General features: G+C 37.3%; 1 protein-coding gene across 2 annotated transcripts in view; it reads left to right on the top strand.

The window, feature by feature from the left end:
- LOC119787324 (collagen alpha-1(XVIII) chain-like) overlaps positions 1-20365 on the top strand; it is an 88086-nt gene that overhangs the window by 57217 nt on the left and 10504 nt on the right. The window contains exons 8-30 of one of the 2 annotated variants that reach the window (XM_038291122.1): positions 2472-2604; positions 3205-3248; positions 3560-3742; positions 3922-3948; positions 5114-5167; positions 5289-5363; positions 5689-5736; positions 12074-12199; positions 13616-13669; positions 14119-14154; positions 14312-14446; positions 15511-15564; positions 15653-15688; positions 15892-15936; positions 16312-16374; positions 17204-17239; positions 17320-17403; positions 17547-17612; positions 17699-17761; positions 17926-18018; positions 18155-18190; positions 18320-18373; positions 18947-19003. In XM_038291122.1, coding sequence (XP_038147050.1) covers positions 2472-2604; positions 3205-3248; positions 3560-3742; positions 3922-3948; positions 5114-5167; positions 5289-5363; positions 5689-5736; positions 12074-12199; positions 13616-13669; positions 14119-14154; positions 14312-14446; positions 15511-15564; positions 15653-15688; positions 15892-15936; positions 16312-16374; positions 17204-17239; positions 17320-17403; positions 17547-17612; positions 17699-17761; positions 17926-18018; positions 18155-18190; positions 18320-18373; positions 18947-19003 — 1602 coding nt within the window. The remainder of the gene's footprint in view (positions 1-2471; positions 2605-3204; positions 3249-3559; positions 3743-3921; positions 3949-5113; positions 5168-5288; positions 5364-5688; positions 5737-12073; positions 12200-13615; positions 13670-14118; positions 14155-14311; positions 14447-15510; positions 15565-15652; positions 15689-15891; positions 15937-16311; positions 16375-17203; positions 17240-17319; positions 17404-17546; positions 17613-17698; positions 17762-17925; positions 18019-18154; positions 18191-18319; positions 18374-18946; positions 19004-20365) is intronic. The other variant, XM_038291123.1, reaches the window with a different exon arrangement.

Genomic DNA, 20365 nt, shown 5'->3' with positions numbered 1-20365 from the left:
TTTACTTTGTGGATAAAGGAAGAATAATTGAATAAAGCATCAGGGAATCCTAGGAGATGTCCTGCTTTGTGAGCAAGCTAAAAGATCTCATCTCCAAACATGACATCGATCAAAAGAATTACACGTGATCATCATAAACCTACCGAACCAAACTATTCTATGTGGCATATTGCAGCATGTCACAAAAGCAGAAGGTGCAACGTGGCAAAGATTCTTCATAGGAAAGGGATTAATTATTGCACAATTGCATTTCCTTTGAAGATGCCACTTAGAATAATTTAGTTGTTGTGATTTGACTTGTTTCAAGCAGCATATAATAAGTAAATCCTAATCTAAATTAAATTTGTGTTGGGGCAGTAGGTTTTCTTTTTTGACCTTTATGTATCTATCTGTTAATTTTGATAAAGATCTATATGGCTATATGTTGATATATCTTGACATTTTTGTGAAATACTAAACACAATTTCATATAGTTGTAGTATAATATAAGCTGCATTTCCAGCAGTTTAGATTTTGTATTTCTTGATTTTTAAGTCCTTTTATAACATTTCCATAAACTCTCAGTAATTTGTTGAATTCATTTAACAAAATTATTCAAAATGCATTAGACTTCCTTGTCCTCAACGTATCTTGTCTTAAAAATCATATTCCCAATAAACTAAAATCAGATATCCCTGAAACAAAAATGTAACATGAAGTTCCTTCTGTTAAAAAAAAAGGATTTTTATGTCATTTGTAAAGGATTGATCATTTTATTTTTAGAAAAGCTACAAAAATGTTTTTTTTTTTTTTTTTTTTTTTTTTTTTTAGATAGCCAGAATGGTGGCTTTTTAATCTTTATATCATCTGTTGCTTAACAGAAATGATATTGGCCATGCTTGTATGGGGACTGCTGTTTACCAATGAAATGTATCTGTGTTTAACGCTCTAATGTACTCATTGGCTTTCCTGCCAGATTTTTGATGGGAACAATTTCGCAACACATCAGTTTTGCCTTGTAAAAATTGAGCTTCAGCCAACAAAGAATTAAACAGTAAAACCCGAAGCTGATGTAAAGATCTTTGGCCTTATTAAGGTTTAACTGTAACTTCAGGTTTGGACTGGCATGTCTATTACTGCTGAACTGGGGTCATGTTGGCACAAAGTTATCACAAAATGTCTGAGGATTTATTGTCTTAAATGCACTTGGAGGCATTGCTCTGGTCAACTTTCAGTACATTTAGTGGATGTATGTCTGTAATAGAGTGGTTTCTTTCCAGAATTAGATATTTAAACCATAACATTTTTTAAAATCTGATTAATTTTAAGACAACCGTGTGTAAAGATATGAATAAAACAGATTTAGTTTTTTTCCTAATCCACACTCGCTCAAAGTGATCGATTTGGATCCAGTCCATCCTCCTTGATATCATCATTGTACTTTATGCAACTTACCAGTACCTGTGACAGAGCAAAAAAACCCCACAGTATGATGCTGTTACCTCCATGCTTTATAGATAAAAGGCATCATGAGGCTAATAGGTACTTAAAGCAGAAAAAGTTGATATTTTTCAACTTAAAACGACTCCAACCCATAAAATAACTCAGAGATTGCAAAGTAAATTCTTAGGTCATTTTCTTTAACTAATGACCTTAAATATAAAACAAAATTGGAATTGGAAACCAGTAAGAAAAATGTTCAAAATGCAGAACCCAGTTTGGATTTCTCCGTCAGATCGATATCTTAGGCACAGCTCCTAACTTTTAACAAGCTTGTATCTATGTAATTAAATAAGCTTTATTTTATGCCGGCTTTACCCATCCTAATCTAAACTATGGTAAATTTGGTGTCATCATCCTGTTGAAATGCCAAAACATGTCCAAGATTAGAACATCTGAAGCAGATGGCAACCTTGGGATAAACAGAGGATAGGTGGGATGTTCATAAGTGAAGCTTTTTGAGAATTTGGGCTGAGAGAAAGCTGACTGAGAAAGATGCACACAATTAATATTTATCACTTACAAAATTAAATGTAATTTGCTGCTGAACAAGCCCAGTTTCATCAGTGGAAAACGTACGGTATAGGAACGACTTAGATTAACCTCACTGGACTGCATGATGTGATATTCATCATCTGTGAACTAAGTACCAGCCATTCTCCACGGTGATGACTCCAGCACGATCAGGGCTGTGATAAGGCATCATATATACATACAAGGTGGTGTTAAGTCTGTCTCTGCTTTTCTAGTTTCAGGTTTATGAAAATGAAACATACCTCATTTTATGTTAGGCTGACTTTATTTTCTTTTTAAAAGGAAAAATTGATCAGAAGGCGTAGATTTAAAATGGAGTTGAAGTTCTTTAACCACTATTTTTAGGTGAAATGTCTAAACATGTCCCTCCAAAAGTTAACATTGTGCTACTTTAAAAAAATATATTTTTTCCTATGACTGACTTTTGTAATATGTCTCCACGTCTGTCTGATCTGTAGCCTTTGCCAGAACTGGATTCCATATACGGCTCCCCAGTTCGAGCCCCGCCCTCAGAAATATCACTAATTGATGATGAAGATGGAGATGTTGAGGAGTCCTCTGGGGAGGAGGTGGAGTCCACCACAGTAAGAGGTCAAATATATTATTTAACTATTGTTGAATATTATGAACATTTGATTGAAAAATATTTTTGGGTGGGAGGGTTTTGTGATATTAGTTACTAAATATATTTAATAAGTTAAAAATGTTTTGTTGCTTTCACATATATATTTCTGTTTTTACTGTTGTTCTATGTATAAGAATGTGATTATAATTGATTATCTTTATCATCAATAACTTTCTTTATCAGTTTTTTTTACTATAAGTGTTTATCCATAAATGTATCTTTATTATTAATATACGGTTGCCAGATGTATGTTTATAGTAACAATTACTATTATTCGTATAGATCTTAAGAGTAATACTTCTATATTTTCTGCTATTGATTTTTTTAGTAGTATGTGCTACCATTCTTTAAGGAAGCAGGAGGTATTGTAGTTCTAGAAATGACCACTAGATGGTAGTAAACAAACACTATAACCTTATTATCACTGTATTGTTTTCTGTCTCCTGACCTGCAACAAACCAACATGTCTAGACTATTTATTTTCTTATTAGCATTGAATATTTTGTAATTTTTGTCAAAATACTGAACTGTTTAATCATAATGTGCTGAATGTGTGTCTGTTACAGCAGGAATGATTCGGACTGATGCTTCTAAGATTCAGCCCGACACTGTAAGTTGGCTTCTTCTCCTAGACCTGCTTTGCATTTTAGGCTAAACATTAAAGCATTAAGTTTATTAAGCTGAGCATTAAAAGTCTGTTTCCATGTAGCTGAGCATCCAGGCAGCAGCCTGATCCCTGCAGTGTGAGTTTGTCCCAGATATAAGGAACTGTGGCCTATTTAAACTTTTGCTTTTGAAGTTGCTTTCCACATAGAAAGTTGCAGCTGATTAGTTCCCTGACCTTAGACTTTGTCTTTAGCCTCTGTCAGAGGGTTTTATTGCAGATGACGGTGCTGACCTTAAATTCATGTTAATATTAAGTCCCTTCAGGTTTCTTCAGGACAGAAAGGTGAACCAGGGGAACCGGGTCCAGCTGGTCCCCCAGGACCCCCTGGCCCTCCAGGACATGCGTCAGGTGAGGGAGGCGACCCTGGACCAAGAGGTCCTCAAGGCCCGCAGGGACCGCCTGGCCCAACCGGACGCCCTGGGAAAGATGGCGAGCCTGTGGGTTTTTAATCTAATCTGCTTTTTAGTTTGATTTGCAGTAATCAGCATCTTCTATTTTTAGATGCAGCTTTATGTTGTTTTATTTTTTTCCAGAACAGCAGTGTTCTGTTGTTTATCAGGCTTACAGGGCAGAGTACACTCTGATGGATGGTTTTCTATTTTTATCTGTTCTCTAGGGGATGAAAGGTGAACGTGGTCTGCCTGTAAGTAAACCTTTTTGGTTTCATGTTTGTTGCAGGTAAAATGTGTTAAGCTCATGTCAGAATTTTATAGCATGGAGAGCAAGAATGCAGAAAACTCCACCTGAGTTTTTGAAGGGAATCTGCCTAGGACAGCATCCTGTTAGGGGGCAAACTGGTCATTTATACAAAAGAATTCTTCTCTGTCACTTTTCTACTTATCCAGTCAGAGTTGAGTAAAGAATCCCCGTGTTCTGTGGTTGGAGATATTTTTCAGAGGTTTTGAGCTATTTAGAGTTATGCAGAGCTGCTGGATGCATGTCCATGGTGCAAACCTCTCATTTCAGAACGAGCCAAAGGAGCTCCACAGGTTTGAGATCTGATGAGTGTAACTAGAGTTAACTAGTTGAAGATTATCTGAGCTTCTTGATATGATGCCTTATTCAGCTGAAATCAGGGATTAAAGATGGATGCAGTGTAGCTCTTAAACAGGAGGAACCTGGATCTCAAACAGTACTGAACTGCTACTGAGGGGCCCACAGTGTTCAAAGAAAATATCCCTCAAGACTGCATAGCCTTAGAGTGTTTTCCTTTCCTTTCCTTTCCTTTCCTTTCCTTTCCTTTCCTTTCCTTTCCTTTCCTTTGCTTTCCTTTCCTTTCCTTTCCTTTCCTTTAATATTCTTTCCCTCCCTTTCATTTCCAGTGCTGCTTTATCTATTCTAATAGATTTCCACAGCTTGATTGCATGAGTAGTAAAAGCGCTGATGTTGCCTATCTTATTGTCTTGAACCAGTCTCCCCATCTGATATCAACAAGGATCATGTACTGACTGGATAGTTTTATTTTCATTTTCATTGTTTTCTGTAAACAGTGAGAAATTGTTTTAAGTGAAAATTTGAGCATGTCAGTACATTATAAAATTCACAAATATGATTTTAGCTTCTTTTAAGTTCAGCAAACTGTCTGTACAGCTGATTTGGTAATTGAGTTAACAGTCAATTAAAAATATTTACGTAATAAAGCAGCTGGTCAGTGCTTTAACTCAACTTATGATGTTTGATTTTTGGTTTATGTTTTGGTTTTTTTGGTGTTTTTTGTCTGTATTTTTTATTAATGGTCTCGCCATCCAAGCTTACCTGAAACATACAGTGTAGCTAAGATTATTTTTCTTCTTTTTTTTCTTTTCTAGGGAGCAACAGGTTTCCCTGGATTACAAGGAGACCCTGGTGAGAAAGGAGAGAAAGTAAGAAACATTTTTTTAATTACTGTGAAACAACCAGCAGATTTAGACACATTAGACGCACTTCAAAGATTTGTTAAAAGGTTCCCAGTTGAACTGCTAATACTGAGGCTGTCTTTCTCAGGGGGATCCTGGTCTTGGGGTTCCTGGTCCTCCTGGTCCTCCTGGACCTCCTGGTCCATCAAGAAGATCTTCCATGGTTTGTTTTCCACGCCATGCTAATCTTTTTATTACTAAGGGCAGTGATGCCCAACGCCACATGTATCAAACTCCAGTCATTGAGGGCTCATGCCCTGCAACTTTTAGAGGTACCCCTGCTTCAAAACACCTGAATCAAATAGATGTGTCATACGCTTCACTCTGAAGAGCTTAGCTGCATACTGAGAAGGATATTCAGCCATTTGATTTCTTTTTCCTGGATCATAGACACAAGGAGATAAGGAGTTGGGTTTGTCACCTGTGGCTTAAGCTTACTTCACTTTGAGATCTGGGATTTAACCAATAGCATGCTGTGTTTTGTACAGGAGGGGTCTGGATTTGATGACTTTGAAAGTGATTCAGAGGTCATCAGGGTAAGGAACTATTTTCTTACATTACAAACAATCTTTGTTTCATTTAATTTGGATTTTAGACAAACAATAAGTATCCAACCTCCTTTAGTGTAGAACTGTAGAAAATCCAATGCAGCTAATAATAACCTAACAAGTAGACAAAACCCACGTGTGTGTAAATTGATCATAGAGTGATCATTCAGCCATTTTGGTAAGACCACTGCATGAAAAGTGAGACTTTCGTCCCCGTAAACCCCCGTAAACTCCCGCAGATCTGCCTGATTTTCGTCAGTTTCCGACAATTTGCAACCCGTGCTTGTCCGCGTTTGTCGTGCCACAAATTGTCGAAAACGTACCGTGATGTATGTGGAGAGCGATCAGCTGTACTAATGGCCCTAATTAGCATATGAATGCAGCAAACCCGCGCGGCTGGCCAGGTCTGGCTTGAATAACCTTCTCAGTATTGGCTGAAACCACTATTCTCAAACAAGTGAAATCGCTCGTGATTGGCAGCAAAACCACACGTGGCCACGCCAGGCTTTAATTTTCTTACTGAGTATTGGACGGAACCACTTCTTTTTAAACAAGTAAAGTCGCTCGTGATTGGTTGGCATATATATATATTTACATATAAATTTACATATATATATTTATTCATATATATATATTTATTTATTCATTCATATATTTATTCATTCATATATTTATTCATTCATATGGTGTGTATTTATGTTATCCTACACTACTACACAATTATTATGCTACCATCAAGGACATGAATGAATTTATACAGGAAATGAAGATTTGCCGGGAAGCTGTTTATGCAAAGAAAGAGCTTTATTAAAACACACACAACTATATACAACGCGTATCCAAACACATGCGTTTCTAAAAATTACAACTCCGTGAACGGTCCGTTTGCTTCCTCGAGGTTGGAGGTAACTGGCAGCATTCCCTCCGAGGCAGGTCCGATGTGCAGACGCCTACTGTGCGTGGCCCTGTACTTCGGCATCGCTTCTAACCGGGACTGCAGCTTAACACAGAGTTCAGTGAGATCCGGCCTACGAAATGGCGGCGACCGTACAATCCATCCAGAGACACCGCGACGACGGCGGACTTCCAGAGTTCCACTTCCTCATCTGCTAGCACACTCTGCCTCGCTTTCAGCAGCTGAAAAAAAAAAATGAATCAGCGCACTGCGTATGGACACAACACATCTATCAATGCACCTGAAAAATAGTCACCAAATAAAGTCTTACCCTCTTTCTTCTGGCCCGACTCAGAGCAGATTGCCTCCGCACGCAGCGTGTTGGCTGGCTGCGTATATCTGAAGCTCCTGCGTACCGTCTGAAAATACGTCTTACAGGCAGCTGGAAAACAATTAAATGAGAGTGGTATAAATAAAAAATCAAACGCAAGTCACAGTAACAAGGAAGGAGAAAACATTAAAACAAGTCACTTACACACAATGTCGTCTTTATCAACATCGTGCAAATCTGGACTTGCCGTCTGTGAAAACAAAATGTAGAGCTATGATCGGTATCCATCCGTATCCATTTCCTTTTAGCGCAGAATGAAAGCATATTCTTTAAATCTTACCCTTGCTCCGGTTCATAGCGCCTGCAATTAGTCTCCGAGTTGTTAAGACGGCGTACTGCTACCTGTAAATCACAAAAAATACACTTTAATAAAGCTTGTTCTAGCAAGGCTACTATTAGCCGCTATTAGCCGGTAGCTTAGGCTAGGCTGCTTTTAGCTTAGCAGGCAGTAATCGAACATATATTTACCGCTAGCATCTATTCTTTGAGTTCGTCTTGTTCGATGCAGAGTCGACATCGCGTCCAAGAGGAGTTTTACCCCGAAATCCAGACGCTCCAGACCGCCTGCACAAAGCAAAGCATACATCCTCCACTGTGGCTGCACACACCGCCGCTCTAAGTTTCTTGGAGATCGTAGAGCGCATGCGCGAGATGAACCAGGGTTTCCGCGGATCAATAAAAATAATTAAAAAATCATTCTTTTTTTTTTAATCAAGGCCTTAATTGGCACTAAAATTATTTAAATATGTTTATCGAAGTATTTATAATTCTTTAATAAAAAATGCTTATAAAAACAATTTCGTCAGATATATTATATCGCTCCAGGCGGAGAAAAAGCTAGAGGATATATATATACGTATATATGTGTGTGTGTGTGTATGTGTGTGTGTTTACATACATACAGGAGTCATGGAACTCTGCTTGCAGCTCCTTCATATTTCATGTACACTAATAACTTGTGTACATGGTTCTTGATGATGGCATTAAAATCATTTCAAATAGCATTAAAATAGCATTAAATTAGAGTCACTCATTCCTGTATGAACCCTGTGAGCGCTTAATTTAATATGACATATTAAAAAAATCCCACCATCATCCAGCACATGTTCAGTTTCTGCCCAAATATATATATATATATTTTTGTAGATTTTTGTAACGGGGATAAGGATAATTCAAAACTGCTTTTTTTTTAATGAACTTGTTCACTACTTCCAAACTCAGCATCTCTTTTCATTCCTGTAATAAGAAGTTTCTTTTGAATGGATTTGATTAAAGTTTAAGTCCCTCGGTATAAAATAAATATTTTGATGGAGATGAGAAATCTGCTTCCTTGTTGGTGAATAACCAATAGTTTGGACCCAATCATTTAAATAAACGGTGTTAGTTTTTTTTTTTTTTATATATATATATAAGTATTGTGCTATAATTTCTAGTCACCGATCTGTTGCTGCTATATTTTAATTTGACGAAACGGAATTTGTCGATGTTCTTTTTCCTGTTTGGTGCGATTGCAATTGCGGATCTTGATCTGGCCGGACCTTATGACCACAGTGTACCAATCTTCTCATGGCTACTTCCAACAGGATAATGCGCCATGTTATAAAGTAAATCATCTCAGACTCATTTCTTGAAACTTTTCCACTTAAGTAATTGTGAATTGAGCATATTGACAGACAACATTTTATTTTTTATCTTAAATGCAATTTTTTTTTTTTATAATTATTGCTCTAAATGTATTGCATTGTCAGCTAAAGATCTGTTTTGGTCTCTATACTTTAATTAAATAAATCAATTCAAGCTAAAATGTAAGAGGCTATACTAAGCCTGATCTCTTTGTATCAGAGAATTTCTTACCCAGAAAGATGTCACTTGGGGTAAAACCCCCCCTGCAACCCTGGTTTGCATTTGTATAGCTCACAGCATGTTCATTTACATGTTAAAGCCTCCCCTAGAATTCCATGGGGGGGGGGCATGGGGGGAACACTGCCTAAGAAATTCCACGTCAATTTCTGACAATTTACGGGAGTTTTCGGCAAAGCCTGCAAATTGTCGTAAACTGCCGCTAACCTGAAGTTCCACGACAATCTACAGTGCCGCATATTGACGAAAATCCCACTTTTCATGCAGTGGACATCAGAGTTTTTTTTTAGCGATAATTAGTCAATAGATATAGTAGTTTCCAAAAGACCAAGGGACAACGAAGATGAATCAGGAAGAACAGACTGGAGAAGTTTAAAGCTATATAACAGTTATTCAAGCTTTTAACCTCTCACAGATCTATGTTCAACCCATCATTTAAAAATGAATAGATGAACACAGAATAGCAAACCAACTTTGGTGGCGCAGTGGTTGGCGCACAGGATCTATGTGTCGAGTCCTTAGTCCTTGACGCGGCCGACCCGGGTTTGAATACGAAGAGCTCCATGATGAGGAGCTTAAGGACAATCATTTGTTAAATCTGGCATTTATGGAAATCCTGACTAATTAGCCTCGTGAGATCATCCTGATCTCTCGAGCTTTCAAGGTTTCACTCGCAGATCAGTCTGGCTACTTTCCGTTAAAGAAAATTTGGAGCCGTTCACCAAATGAACGTCCAATCAGCGTTGGCTTTGAGGCGGGTTGAGGTGTGACGCAATGACGCGCAACAGTTCAGTCTAAAGAACATGTCGGCTTTAGCCGATGAAACTAGCTTTAGCGTGGCTATCGAGCAAGTTTTATCGGAATTACAGAGTATTTCTTTACTGAAAGAAGAGCGAAACACTGATCTGGAGGCTTTTCTCAGAGGAAAAGATGTTTTTGCTCTTCTCCCGACTGGTTTCGGCAAGAGTTAGCCTGGCTTGTGGTTGTGTTTTCGTTGTCGCTCTGTTAGTACATCATATGCTTTGTTGATCTGATTTAATTGGCCCGTCTATCACCAACATAGGCCAATCAGCTAACCAGTATTTTCGCCCCTTCCCAAAATTACTTCAACGGAAGGTTTCCAGATGGATGTGCGGAGCAAATCCATCTGGTGGAGTCAGGTTAGGGACTAATGTCCAAGCAGCATCTAGAAAAACTCATACATGCATTTATCTTTAGTAGAATTGATTACTGCAACACTGTCATCATAGGTTTGCCTTAAAAGACCATCCGGCAGCTGCAGCTGATCCAAACAACTGCTGCCCATGTTCTCACTAGAACTAAGAAAGTAGAGCACATCAGCCCAGTTCTGAAGTCCTTCCACTGGCTTCCTGTAGTTAGAATCCTTCTGTTAGTCTGTAAATCACTGAATGGATAGGCACCTCAATACATAACAGATTTGTTGTCAAAGTATCAACCTCCCAAACAACTCAGATCTTCTAGATCAAGCCTTTATACAGAACTAGAATCTAACATGGAGAAGGAGCATTACTTCCTATGCTCCACTTATCTAAAAGTGCTGAAAGCCTGAGTTCTTGCATTTGACTCTTGATGTTAAACTGTTACCTGAGATATTGTTAGCCTACAACTGTGGTTGAACTGTTTTATTTGGTTCTCTATTTGCTTTTATTTAAGTTAAATTTATGAAAAGCACTTTGAATGTTTGTGTTCGGAATTGTGCTTTATGAATACATTTGCTTTGCCTATGTAAAAGAATACCATGAAGAAAAACATTCTTATGTTTACATCGGATCACCATGTTTACATTTTATCACTGCTGCACTTTAAGAAATTGACATGTCTTGAGAGCTGTACTGAATAAAATTTTGTTTGTATACACCCAGTTTGTACAAAATGACAATAAAGTTTGTCTAAGTCTTAAGTCTAGAACAAAATCAAAGAAATCTGCTCTGTGAGAGTGAGCAAGAAGGGTATATGGAAACCTAGATTTAACTTTTCTTTGGCTTGCATGTAAAAAACAGTGTGATCAAATTTAAAAGTGTGACTTACCCTTTAAGAGCCCTCTCCACAGTAAAACATTGGAAGCATCAATGTGTGAGAATGCTTTGCTTTAATAGGGACACAAAAGATTATTGGGGATGAGAGGATACATTTTGCAATACAGCAAGGCTACTAGAATGGAGGTTCATCTTCCTGCAGAGCAACACTTAAAGCAGCCAAGGCTGCACTGAAATGGCTCAGATCAAAGCATACTCGTATGTTAGAATTGTAATGACTCAGAACAGAAGGACCCAGTATTCAGCCAAAACAGACAGTGGGATAACTTCAAGGGCGTTTATTAAAGCAACACTGGATCAGAGTTGCAGCAGCTAGGGCGTCTGAGGCAGGTAACTCTAGAGAGAGGAAACAGGTTAATGACCGCGAAAATCTGAAGGAGGATAATCCCAGAGCGTGAGTCACTTACCTGGTTTAAAGTTCAGTCCTTGCCCAGAGAACAAGGTGATAGCAGCCGGTCCGCTGACAAGACGCAGCGGTTTCCGCAAAGAGAGTTTCAGACGCCAAAGAATTGAAGGACACAGAACTGACAGGAGATCAGATCTGCACGGATGAATGAAGGCAGGATAATCCAGAGGGCCAAGTCAAGGGACAGAAGTTCAGTCCACAATAGAATCCAGTAGAATCTGAAGACAGGTCAGGCAGACAGATCAGAACAGGGGCAGGCAGGCTCAAAGAGAGAAGACAGACACGATTCAGGAGTGACACTAGAAAAACTCTCACCAAGGGCTCAAGAATAATCTGCCACTGATGATTAAGAATAAGTACCTTTAATAGAGGCATGAGCAGGTGGATCAGATGAGCATTGATGAGAAAACTGAGCAGAATTGGACTGGTGAATGAAATGAACAATTATGCCAGTCATCAGCACCCAGATTATGAAAAGAATGGCCTAGTCAAAGTCCAAACCTAAGTAAAATTTAAGAGGTTTCTGTTTAGAAGTTTATCATCCACTATGACTAAACTGGAGCCATTTAGCAAAAAGTATTGTCAACAAAGGTAGATTTGCAGCTTTTACTTTGTCTTGTTCCACAAAGAAACCTTATTACAAAGCACCTCAAGCTTACAGAAATCTAATTTTTTGAAATAGGACTCATTCTTAGCATTATATTTTCTATCCTCAGGGTCTCCCAGGGCCTCCAGGGCCCCCAGGACCACCTGGCCCCCAAGGATCCACAACAGCAGATGTTATTCCAGGGCCTCCTGGGATTCCCGGAAAAGATGGAGTGAAGGGAGAACCAGGACTCCCTGTGAGTTTTCATTACAATATCTCATCTTAGAAGGCTGACCTGAAGTTTTGTGGTTTAAACCTAAAGATAGGATTTTTTGAACTCAACAGGGATGCATGTTAACTATCAGCAAATCCAAGAACTTTCATCAAGGACATTAACAAACTCTTAGGTCTGCTCAGTACCTTTTCCCAGGACAAACTGTTTGGCTCATTTGTGCTGCAATATGAGAGACAGCAGTTCTTATTGTTTCATCTGTATTCGGGCCATCATGGTGGAGCTCTCTGTTGATCTGCAGAGAAAACATCCAGGCTAACAATATCTTTTTAGTAAAAATGATCAAGACTGGACTATGAGAAAAGGAGAAAGTCTGACATTATATAAGCTATACACAGCTAGCAGACCCAAGGCTGGCTCCATGAGACCATTTCTATCATCCCCCCAGCAAATCTCACCTCCACCGACAATGGAAAATTATATTAACAAGAGCTTTTGTCAGTTAATGATTCTTCATTGGTCCATTTTCCTACAGATACGTGTTTTGAGGGATGCTGCTCTTTATGGCTAATTGAGATGTTAAATATGCAGAGCAATTTTCAGATAAATTAAGTCTATCATTTGTGCATGCAGATATACTGACTAGTCTTTCTTTCTTTCTTTCTTTCTTTCTTTCTTTCTTTCTTTCTTTCTTTCTTTCTTTCTTTCTTTCTTTCTTTCTTTCTTTCTTTCTTTCTTTCTTTCTTTCTTTCTTTCTTTCTTTCTTTCTTCATTTTCTTTTTCTCTTTCACCTTGTGGAAGTTGTAAGGGACTTTTTGCTAAACTTCCAGTAATTCAGGAGTCCTCTCCTCGTTCATTCAATCTTTCTGTTTAAAAAAGCAAAACACTTGTATCATTTGTTTTAAATGTTATTTAACTTTTCCGAGAAACTGAATTGGGTTTTACAATCAGCTGTAAGCCATAATTGTCAACATAAACCTAATTCATCTGCAGCATACAGTACAGAATCACATTGTACTTTCTGACACCTTTTTAAATTGAAAATTAATCAAAGAACTCTTCATCATATTCTAATTAATCTGCTTCCTTTCAACCACTCTCTACTTTAAATTCTATTTTTATTTTCTAGTTCCATAATGTAAGCACAGGCTTACATTATGGAACATGCAGGAATATATTCCATTGATTTGGAGGAATTGTTTTAGAACTTTCAGTTTCTGTTCTTTAAAGAGTGAGAGTTTCTAGAATTGTTTAGTTTGTATTGTTCATTTAACTAAAAATCTAACTTTCAAGAGGTTTACATTAAAAATAGTTGAAATGTTTACAGAAAATAAGAGTTGTTACAGCAGCAGCTGTATGATAAGTGAACTTGTGTTGTACAGCTTTTCTTCACTAAGGAGGTAAATACTAAGATATAAAGCGACTGTTGCTATATTACAGGGGCTTGAAGGAAAAGATGGGGAGCCTGGATCTCCAGGAGAGAAAGGAGACAAGGTCAGGCTAAAACTCAAAATCACTATCTCCTCATTCATAATTAAAATGTGTCACTGACTTGAACCCTTCCTGTTAACTGTACATTTCTCTTATTCTCATGTTTTAATTGTAAATTTCAGCTCAGACTGTTCAGACTCAGAAACAGAAACTGCCGTGCCTAAGCTTAATTATCACTATGACAACCTCTGCAAAGGCCGACCCTGATTTAGCTTTAGCGTAATATCCAAGGCAGTCTTGTTAAAAATAAAAACAATTACGCATAAACTAAGTAACCATCCAGCTCTTAGGCAACCTCTTAATGAGGTGACCCCATGGACTAATGAAGCAGGGGAGCTCGAGTGTAAACAAGCTGGAGCTGCAAAAAGCTACTCTGCTTTTTAATGCTAACCAGAATCTATCTGCAGTCAACAGAGCTGTTAATTCAATGTAATTCTTTTGTTGGTTAAAAGGGAGAGCCTGGAGCAGGCGGGCCGCCAGGACCAAAGGTACGATCTATTTACTGCTTGTCTGAAAGGATAATGAACCATTACCAGCATTAGCAAGAATAATTATGATGCTTGCTTTTTGTTCTTGCTCTTCATCCAATATGGTTATTCAGAGACGTGCTTGTGACGATTTGAATTATGAGTTTGTCTCTTTCAGGGAGATCAAGGCCCACCGGGCTTTCCCGGCTTACCAGGGTCCCCTGGCAATGAGGGGCAGCCTGGTCCAAGGGGTCCACCAGGACCTCCTGGGCCTCCAGGACCCTTAGGAAGAGGCTTCGCCATGACGTTTGAGGTATTTTTTTTTTTTTTTAAATCAAGCTTGATCAACAGGTTTTTGATAGTGTGCATTCAAACCAGAAATAAAAAAAATTATCATCCTAAAACGTTTCTATATTCTGTTTACCTTATAGCTATAAATGTGGAGTTTTCATGAGAATCCATTAGAATTTTGTCCTGGTTTATAAGTGCATTGGAAATTGCATGTGTTTTTTTGTAATTAAATTTGAGAAGTTCTGCATGCATTTGCCTTTTTGGTCTCTTAATGAATGCTTCTGTAAAAACACACTTTCACCACAGTTACAGCTGGAAGGCTTTTGTGCACATCTAGAGACTGAAATTCTACTCCTTTGTCTTTGTAAAACAATACAGAACCAGTAAGATGATTTGAAAAAAAAACATCTTTAGACATTATGTTGCCCTCGAATTGTTTTCCTGATTCTACCATCTTGAGTTTAAATATGGTGAATATCATTAATATAAAGTTAAGTTCAACCATGCTGGTAGGGGAGATGAATAATCATTGTCTAATATCTCTGCTACATAGAAATCTGACATTTTAAAAAGAGTTTGTAGACCTTTTGGAGAAGTCAAGATATCGTTTCCCTTTCTGCTTGTCCAGTCAAAGATGATCCATAAACCCCTGCATGGATGCAGAACCGAGGATTTATCCCCAACAAATCTTTAAATCTTAACAGCAAAATTGTAGACACTCAGTTTGAATGATTTAGTTTAAAGGAAGAGCAGACAGGGTAGGATGTAACCCAGAGACCTAATTAAGGCTGAGATCAGTACCATGATACTTCTTCCCTTATTAGAAAAAAATATCCACTTATGCAGTATTTGTATCAAAAATCAAATGCCTTCTTTAGTTTAATATCAACAAAAGGACCCCCCTCCCCAATACCACTCCATAAGGTCATAGTTCACCTGATAAAATAGCATGCCACCTGCACTGTTGATTCATTTTCATTATCTTTAGCAGAAACATATTTCAAATTTGTTTCAAAATTTGACTTTCCAAGTATATTTATATATATAATATATTTTAATACAACATATTTTTTGTTTTTTTTTGAGGACCTGGAAGGATCTGGCCTGCTGGATGGTTTTGGAGCCTCCAGTGGTCCTCAGGTACAGGCGATATATGTGAGCCTCATAAAGCACGCTCATCCCACCAGGGTTCGCTGCTCACCTTATTTATATTTCTACCTGTTTATAGGGCCCACCAGGACTCCCTGGACCTCCAGGACCCAAGGTGACATATTTTTCTGTTTGTTCCTGTTGACAGTTATTTGGTTCTGGGAGTGATCTCACTCTTTCATTTCCCCTGCAGGGTTTATTTAATGTTTGGTTGGCGTTGAGTGAAACAAATGTGTTTGCAGTCTGGCAGTTTTATTCACTCATAGCTCAACATTCATGTCTGTTCTGTCTTTATTTTCTCCTTTATGTCTGTCATAGGGGAAGGATGGTTTAGAAGGGCCCCAAGGAAAGCCAGGGCAAAAGGTAAGCCCCCTACCTGATGTTATCTTTACTGTCCCTCTGTTAGGTTTCTGTTCACAATCAGACAAGCTTCTTTACAGGCTTCAGCCTTTAGGTCAGTAAAAAGCTGTGATCTGAGCCCTCATTGTGACATGACCCACAAGCTTTGAACCACACACTGTTAAAGAGGCTACAGATTCTGTCCTGATTCAGGCGTCTTGCTGTCTGACGTGATCTTCTTCTCTGTGAAGAAGAAAGCTTTATAATCCACAGGAAACCAAGACACCAAAGCACAGAGAAATGTCATGATTTTGTTTTTACTTCTGAAAGATTGTGCCATGTTGTGGCATTTTATTACCTGTGAATCATGCTGGTATTGTTTTTTGATGGTTTCTGCAGGGGGAGCCTGGTATTAGAGGACCACCTGGGCTTCCTGGTCTGGGTGGCATGAAAGGGGAACAGGTTAGTGATTTTTTTTTTTATTGTGACAAATACATGCATAAACACAACAAAGACATTTACAGTATAAAACAAACAAAAACAAATTATATAAATATATATATATATATATATATATATATATATATATATATATATATATATATATATATATATATATATATATATATATATATATATATATATATATAAATATATGTATATATATATAATTTGTTTTGATATATATATATATATATATATATATATATATATATATATATATATATATATATATATATATATATATATATATATATATATATATATATATATATATATATATATATATATATATATCCTGGATGAATTGAATAACAAAGGTATAATCAACTTCGCTGCTCCATAAATCAGCTGAGATCAATTCTGTTGAATTAGTAGTTTTTCAGCTGAGGGTCAAATATTCTACTTTCTGTAAATTTATAGACAATATAATAGAGATAATTAGATATTATTTACTTAGAAGAATTGGTAAGCATAAATAATACAGGTTTATAATAAATAGAGGTAAATATATCAAAACATCCTGTATTTAGCCACGCCCCAATTTTGGGGCGTGATCAGAAACTTCCAAACCTATAAGCCACACTCAAAATGAGGTGTGAGGACATAGTATTGTTGCATGATGAGCTAAAGAGCTAGAATTGCAGATTATTTGCAAACACATCTGTAAATTGTTATAATTTGACAAAATTGACAGTACCATCCAGTAGCCGAACAAAGAATTCATAATTCAGCATATAATGGCATGACATACAGTTAGTCTTCTCTGACATGCTGTGTATGCTTATAGGGAGAAAAGGGGAACAAAGGAGATCCAGGACCAAAGGTGAAACGATTACCAAGAAGTTGATTTATCCCCACTTTTTTTAAGTAACACAAAGCCTAACAACCAATAGTCTGTTTTAGGGAGAACAAGGTCGAGATGGGCTAAGTGTGCCCGGCCCTCCAGGACCACCTGGACCTCCAGGACCAGTTATGAACCTCCAGGATGTAAGTGGCATCAGAGCTTAGACTGTAACAGACATTTGTAGTCTCTAACCTTCGTCTAGCATGTTCAAAAATCAGAGCAAATTCTCCACCAGTGTTTCATTCTTTATTCAGAGAGTGGACGTTTTCTCTCCCTTCTTTCGCAGCTTCTGCTTAATGCAACAGATGGTGCCTTCAATTTCTCAGGGATATTTGAAACTCAGGGTCTGGCTGTGAGTATCATAAAAACTACTGATGGTTGTTAAACAAATAACTTTAAACAGGTCATTTTTAATTCTGGTTTCTAACATTTTTATAGGGACCTAAAGGTCCAAAAGGAGACATTGGATTGCAAGGTTTGCAAGGGCCTCAGGGAATAAAAGTAAGATTTACATATATAACCTTTGTTTTAATTTGAAATATGTGACATATATAAATAAATTCAATTTTGTATTGTTTTAACGTAAAAACTCATTCTAACGGGTTTATTTTGTGTGCATGCTGTTTTTCGCCTGCCCCTTATTGTTAACTGGTGTTTGTGTGCAGGGAGAAAAGGGTGAGCCGTATCTCATCAGAGCAGATGGATCCTTAATGTCAGATTTGGCTCAGTTTGGAGCAGTGGGAACCAAAGGAATCAAGGTAACATTTCACTCCCAAACACATTAGATTCATATAAAATCAATCATAGTAATGAATGTGATTGAGTTCTCAAGATGTAATTACCTTGGAAAAACCTGTACATCACAGCACAATGTGTATGTATCAATGTTGGCAGGGAGATAATGGTGTTCCTGGAGCCCCTGGAGTTCCTGTAAGTTTTTAATGAGAACAACATGAATGGCAGTTTCGAACATCATTAGGTTTGGTTAACAGCTGTGAAAGAAGTAGGATTTTCATACATCTAAGAAATTCTGTTTTGTTTTGTTTTTTTTACTATAAGGGGCCTATTGGACCACCAGGACCTAAAGGAGAAATTGGTTTCCCTGGACGCCAAGTAAGCAAAATTAGCTAAATAAGCATTTATAGCATGAATAAAGTAAAAATATACAGATGCTGTTATGCAGTTATAATATATTTAATGGCACCTTAAGTACGGGGTGCAAATGTATCATTTAATCAGATAATATTTGGACTATCATACATTGTTCTGTGAACTGTCTGTATGTTAGGACGGCAAATAAAAGTTTGATTCGAGCTCAGATCATGGTCAGCAGATAACTCTGCACATATATTGAATACATTCACCACAACTTCTGTTTAAAAAACAATAATTATTGATAAGAGAAATGATTCAACCCCAAGTTAGACTTACTTTGGTGAAAAACTCTTGACCATACAAGTGAAACTAAATTAAGCTACTACAATATGTTCACAAAGAAGACGAAATCATGGTTAAAAACCATAATCAATTAAATAAAGAAATGATATCACAGTTTAGGATGGAAGAACTAAAGTTTATCTTCAAAACTTTAGAATGCTGTCAAATTATTTAGACCGACTTAGATGTGTCCAACCAATTCATATATCCAAGAGGTAAATTAAATGTTTCCCCACTTTCTGCTTGCAGGGACGGCCAGGATTAATGGGACCTAAAGGAGAGAAAGGGGATGCCCTTGGCCTGCCAGTAAGTTACATCTTTCCTATTAACAGCCATTCATCCAATAGTGATATTTATCTATTTATGGAATCTTGCTATAAGATGTAGGATGATCACAGTTCAATACATAGTGTCACCCTAAAATATTCCCACTAATCCACTTTAGAAAGGTCTTGTTTGGTTACAGATGTGTGCTAAGAGTCAAATAGGTATATTTTAAAGAGATTAGAGCCATATTTTGCAGCACCTTAGAGATACCAAAACTGGGAGAAACAAGTTTATTTGGAATATCTAATAAAATCACTATTGTACAGCATGGCGATGGCAACTTTATGCTGTGGGAATCTTTCTATCACAGAAACCAGGATACTAGATTCTCAGCTGTATAGTACAGCAGCCAGATAAAGAGATTTCCTTTAAACTGAATGGTGCTCAGAACCACAATCGGATGAAGAGTCATCTTCCAACACATCCTTGACCCAATTAGATCCAAGAAAACAGTAGGAACCCTTAGCTACTTAAATCCGTGATTTCACAAAATATGGAAAAGCGAAGGGATGTGAATACTTTTTGGTGGTGCTCTGCATCATGACTGCTGATTTTCCCCTTTGGGAAACATGTTTAGGTTTTAGGGGTGTCCAAGAAGCAAACTTCTCCGTAATAAATCCTTGTTTGGATCCAGCAGTAATATGCTTCCTGGCTTATCCAGCAAAAATTGGACAGCTTTCAGCCCCACTGTTCCTAATCAGTAACACCGTTAGTGATGGAATCAGAATCTGACCTTTCACAAATTTCTTAGAAGAATAAGAATTATGTTTATTTCAAAGGATTAAAACTTCTCTGAGAAAGCATCTCTTTTCCTGAGATCTAGCAAAAAAAAAAATTATTTAGATGTTCTTTTCCGACCTAAAAATTCACTCTGATCTATTTCATACTGTGAGATAAAAAAAATATGTTTCATGTCTTGTTATACAGTGTAGATAAGTGTTAGGTTTCAACTGTATATTAATGTGTAATAACATAAAAAGGCAATCCCTACTAAACCACCAAGACTCATTTTACATCTTAAGCCATTTGAACACATTTAGTTTAAATTGAAAGTTGTTTTTTGTCTGAATTTATAAACATGATGGCTTTTATAAACTCTGTTCCTTACAATAAAATGTATTTGCCATTTTGATAAGCTTATGATTGTGTGAAAACACTTCTCAAACTTCTTCAAGCACAGATGACTGATAAATCTCCTTAATGAAGTTTTAAAACATTTGAGTCCTTTCAGTACAGATAGCATCAGATGGAGTGTTCCTGTGCTTAGACACCACTGTAAGGTTCAATAAAAACTTCTCACCTTGACTTTCTGCACTGAACGTTTCTTCTGCTCCCTTTTAG

This window comes from Cyprinodon tularosa, unplaced genomic scaffold, assembly GCF_016077235.1.
Source record: "Cyprinodon tularosa strain WSP-4 unplaced genomic scaffold, ASM1607723v1 ctg294, whole genome shotgun sequence".
Classification (NCBI taxonomy): domain Eukaryota; kingdom Metazoa; phylum Chordata; class Actinopteri; order Cyprinodontiformes; family Cyprinodontidae; genus Cyprinodon; species Cyprinodon tularosa.
This window is presented reverse-complemented; position numbering and strand designations above follow the sequence as displayed.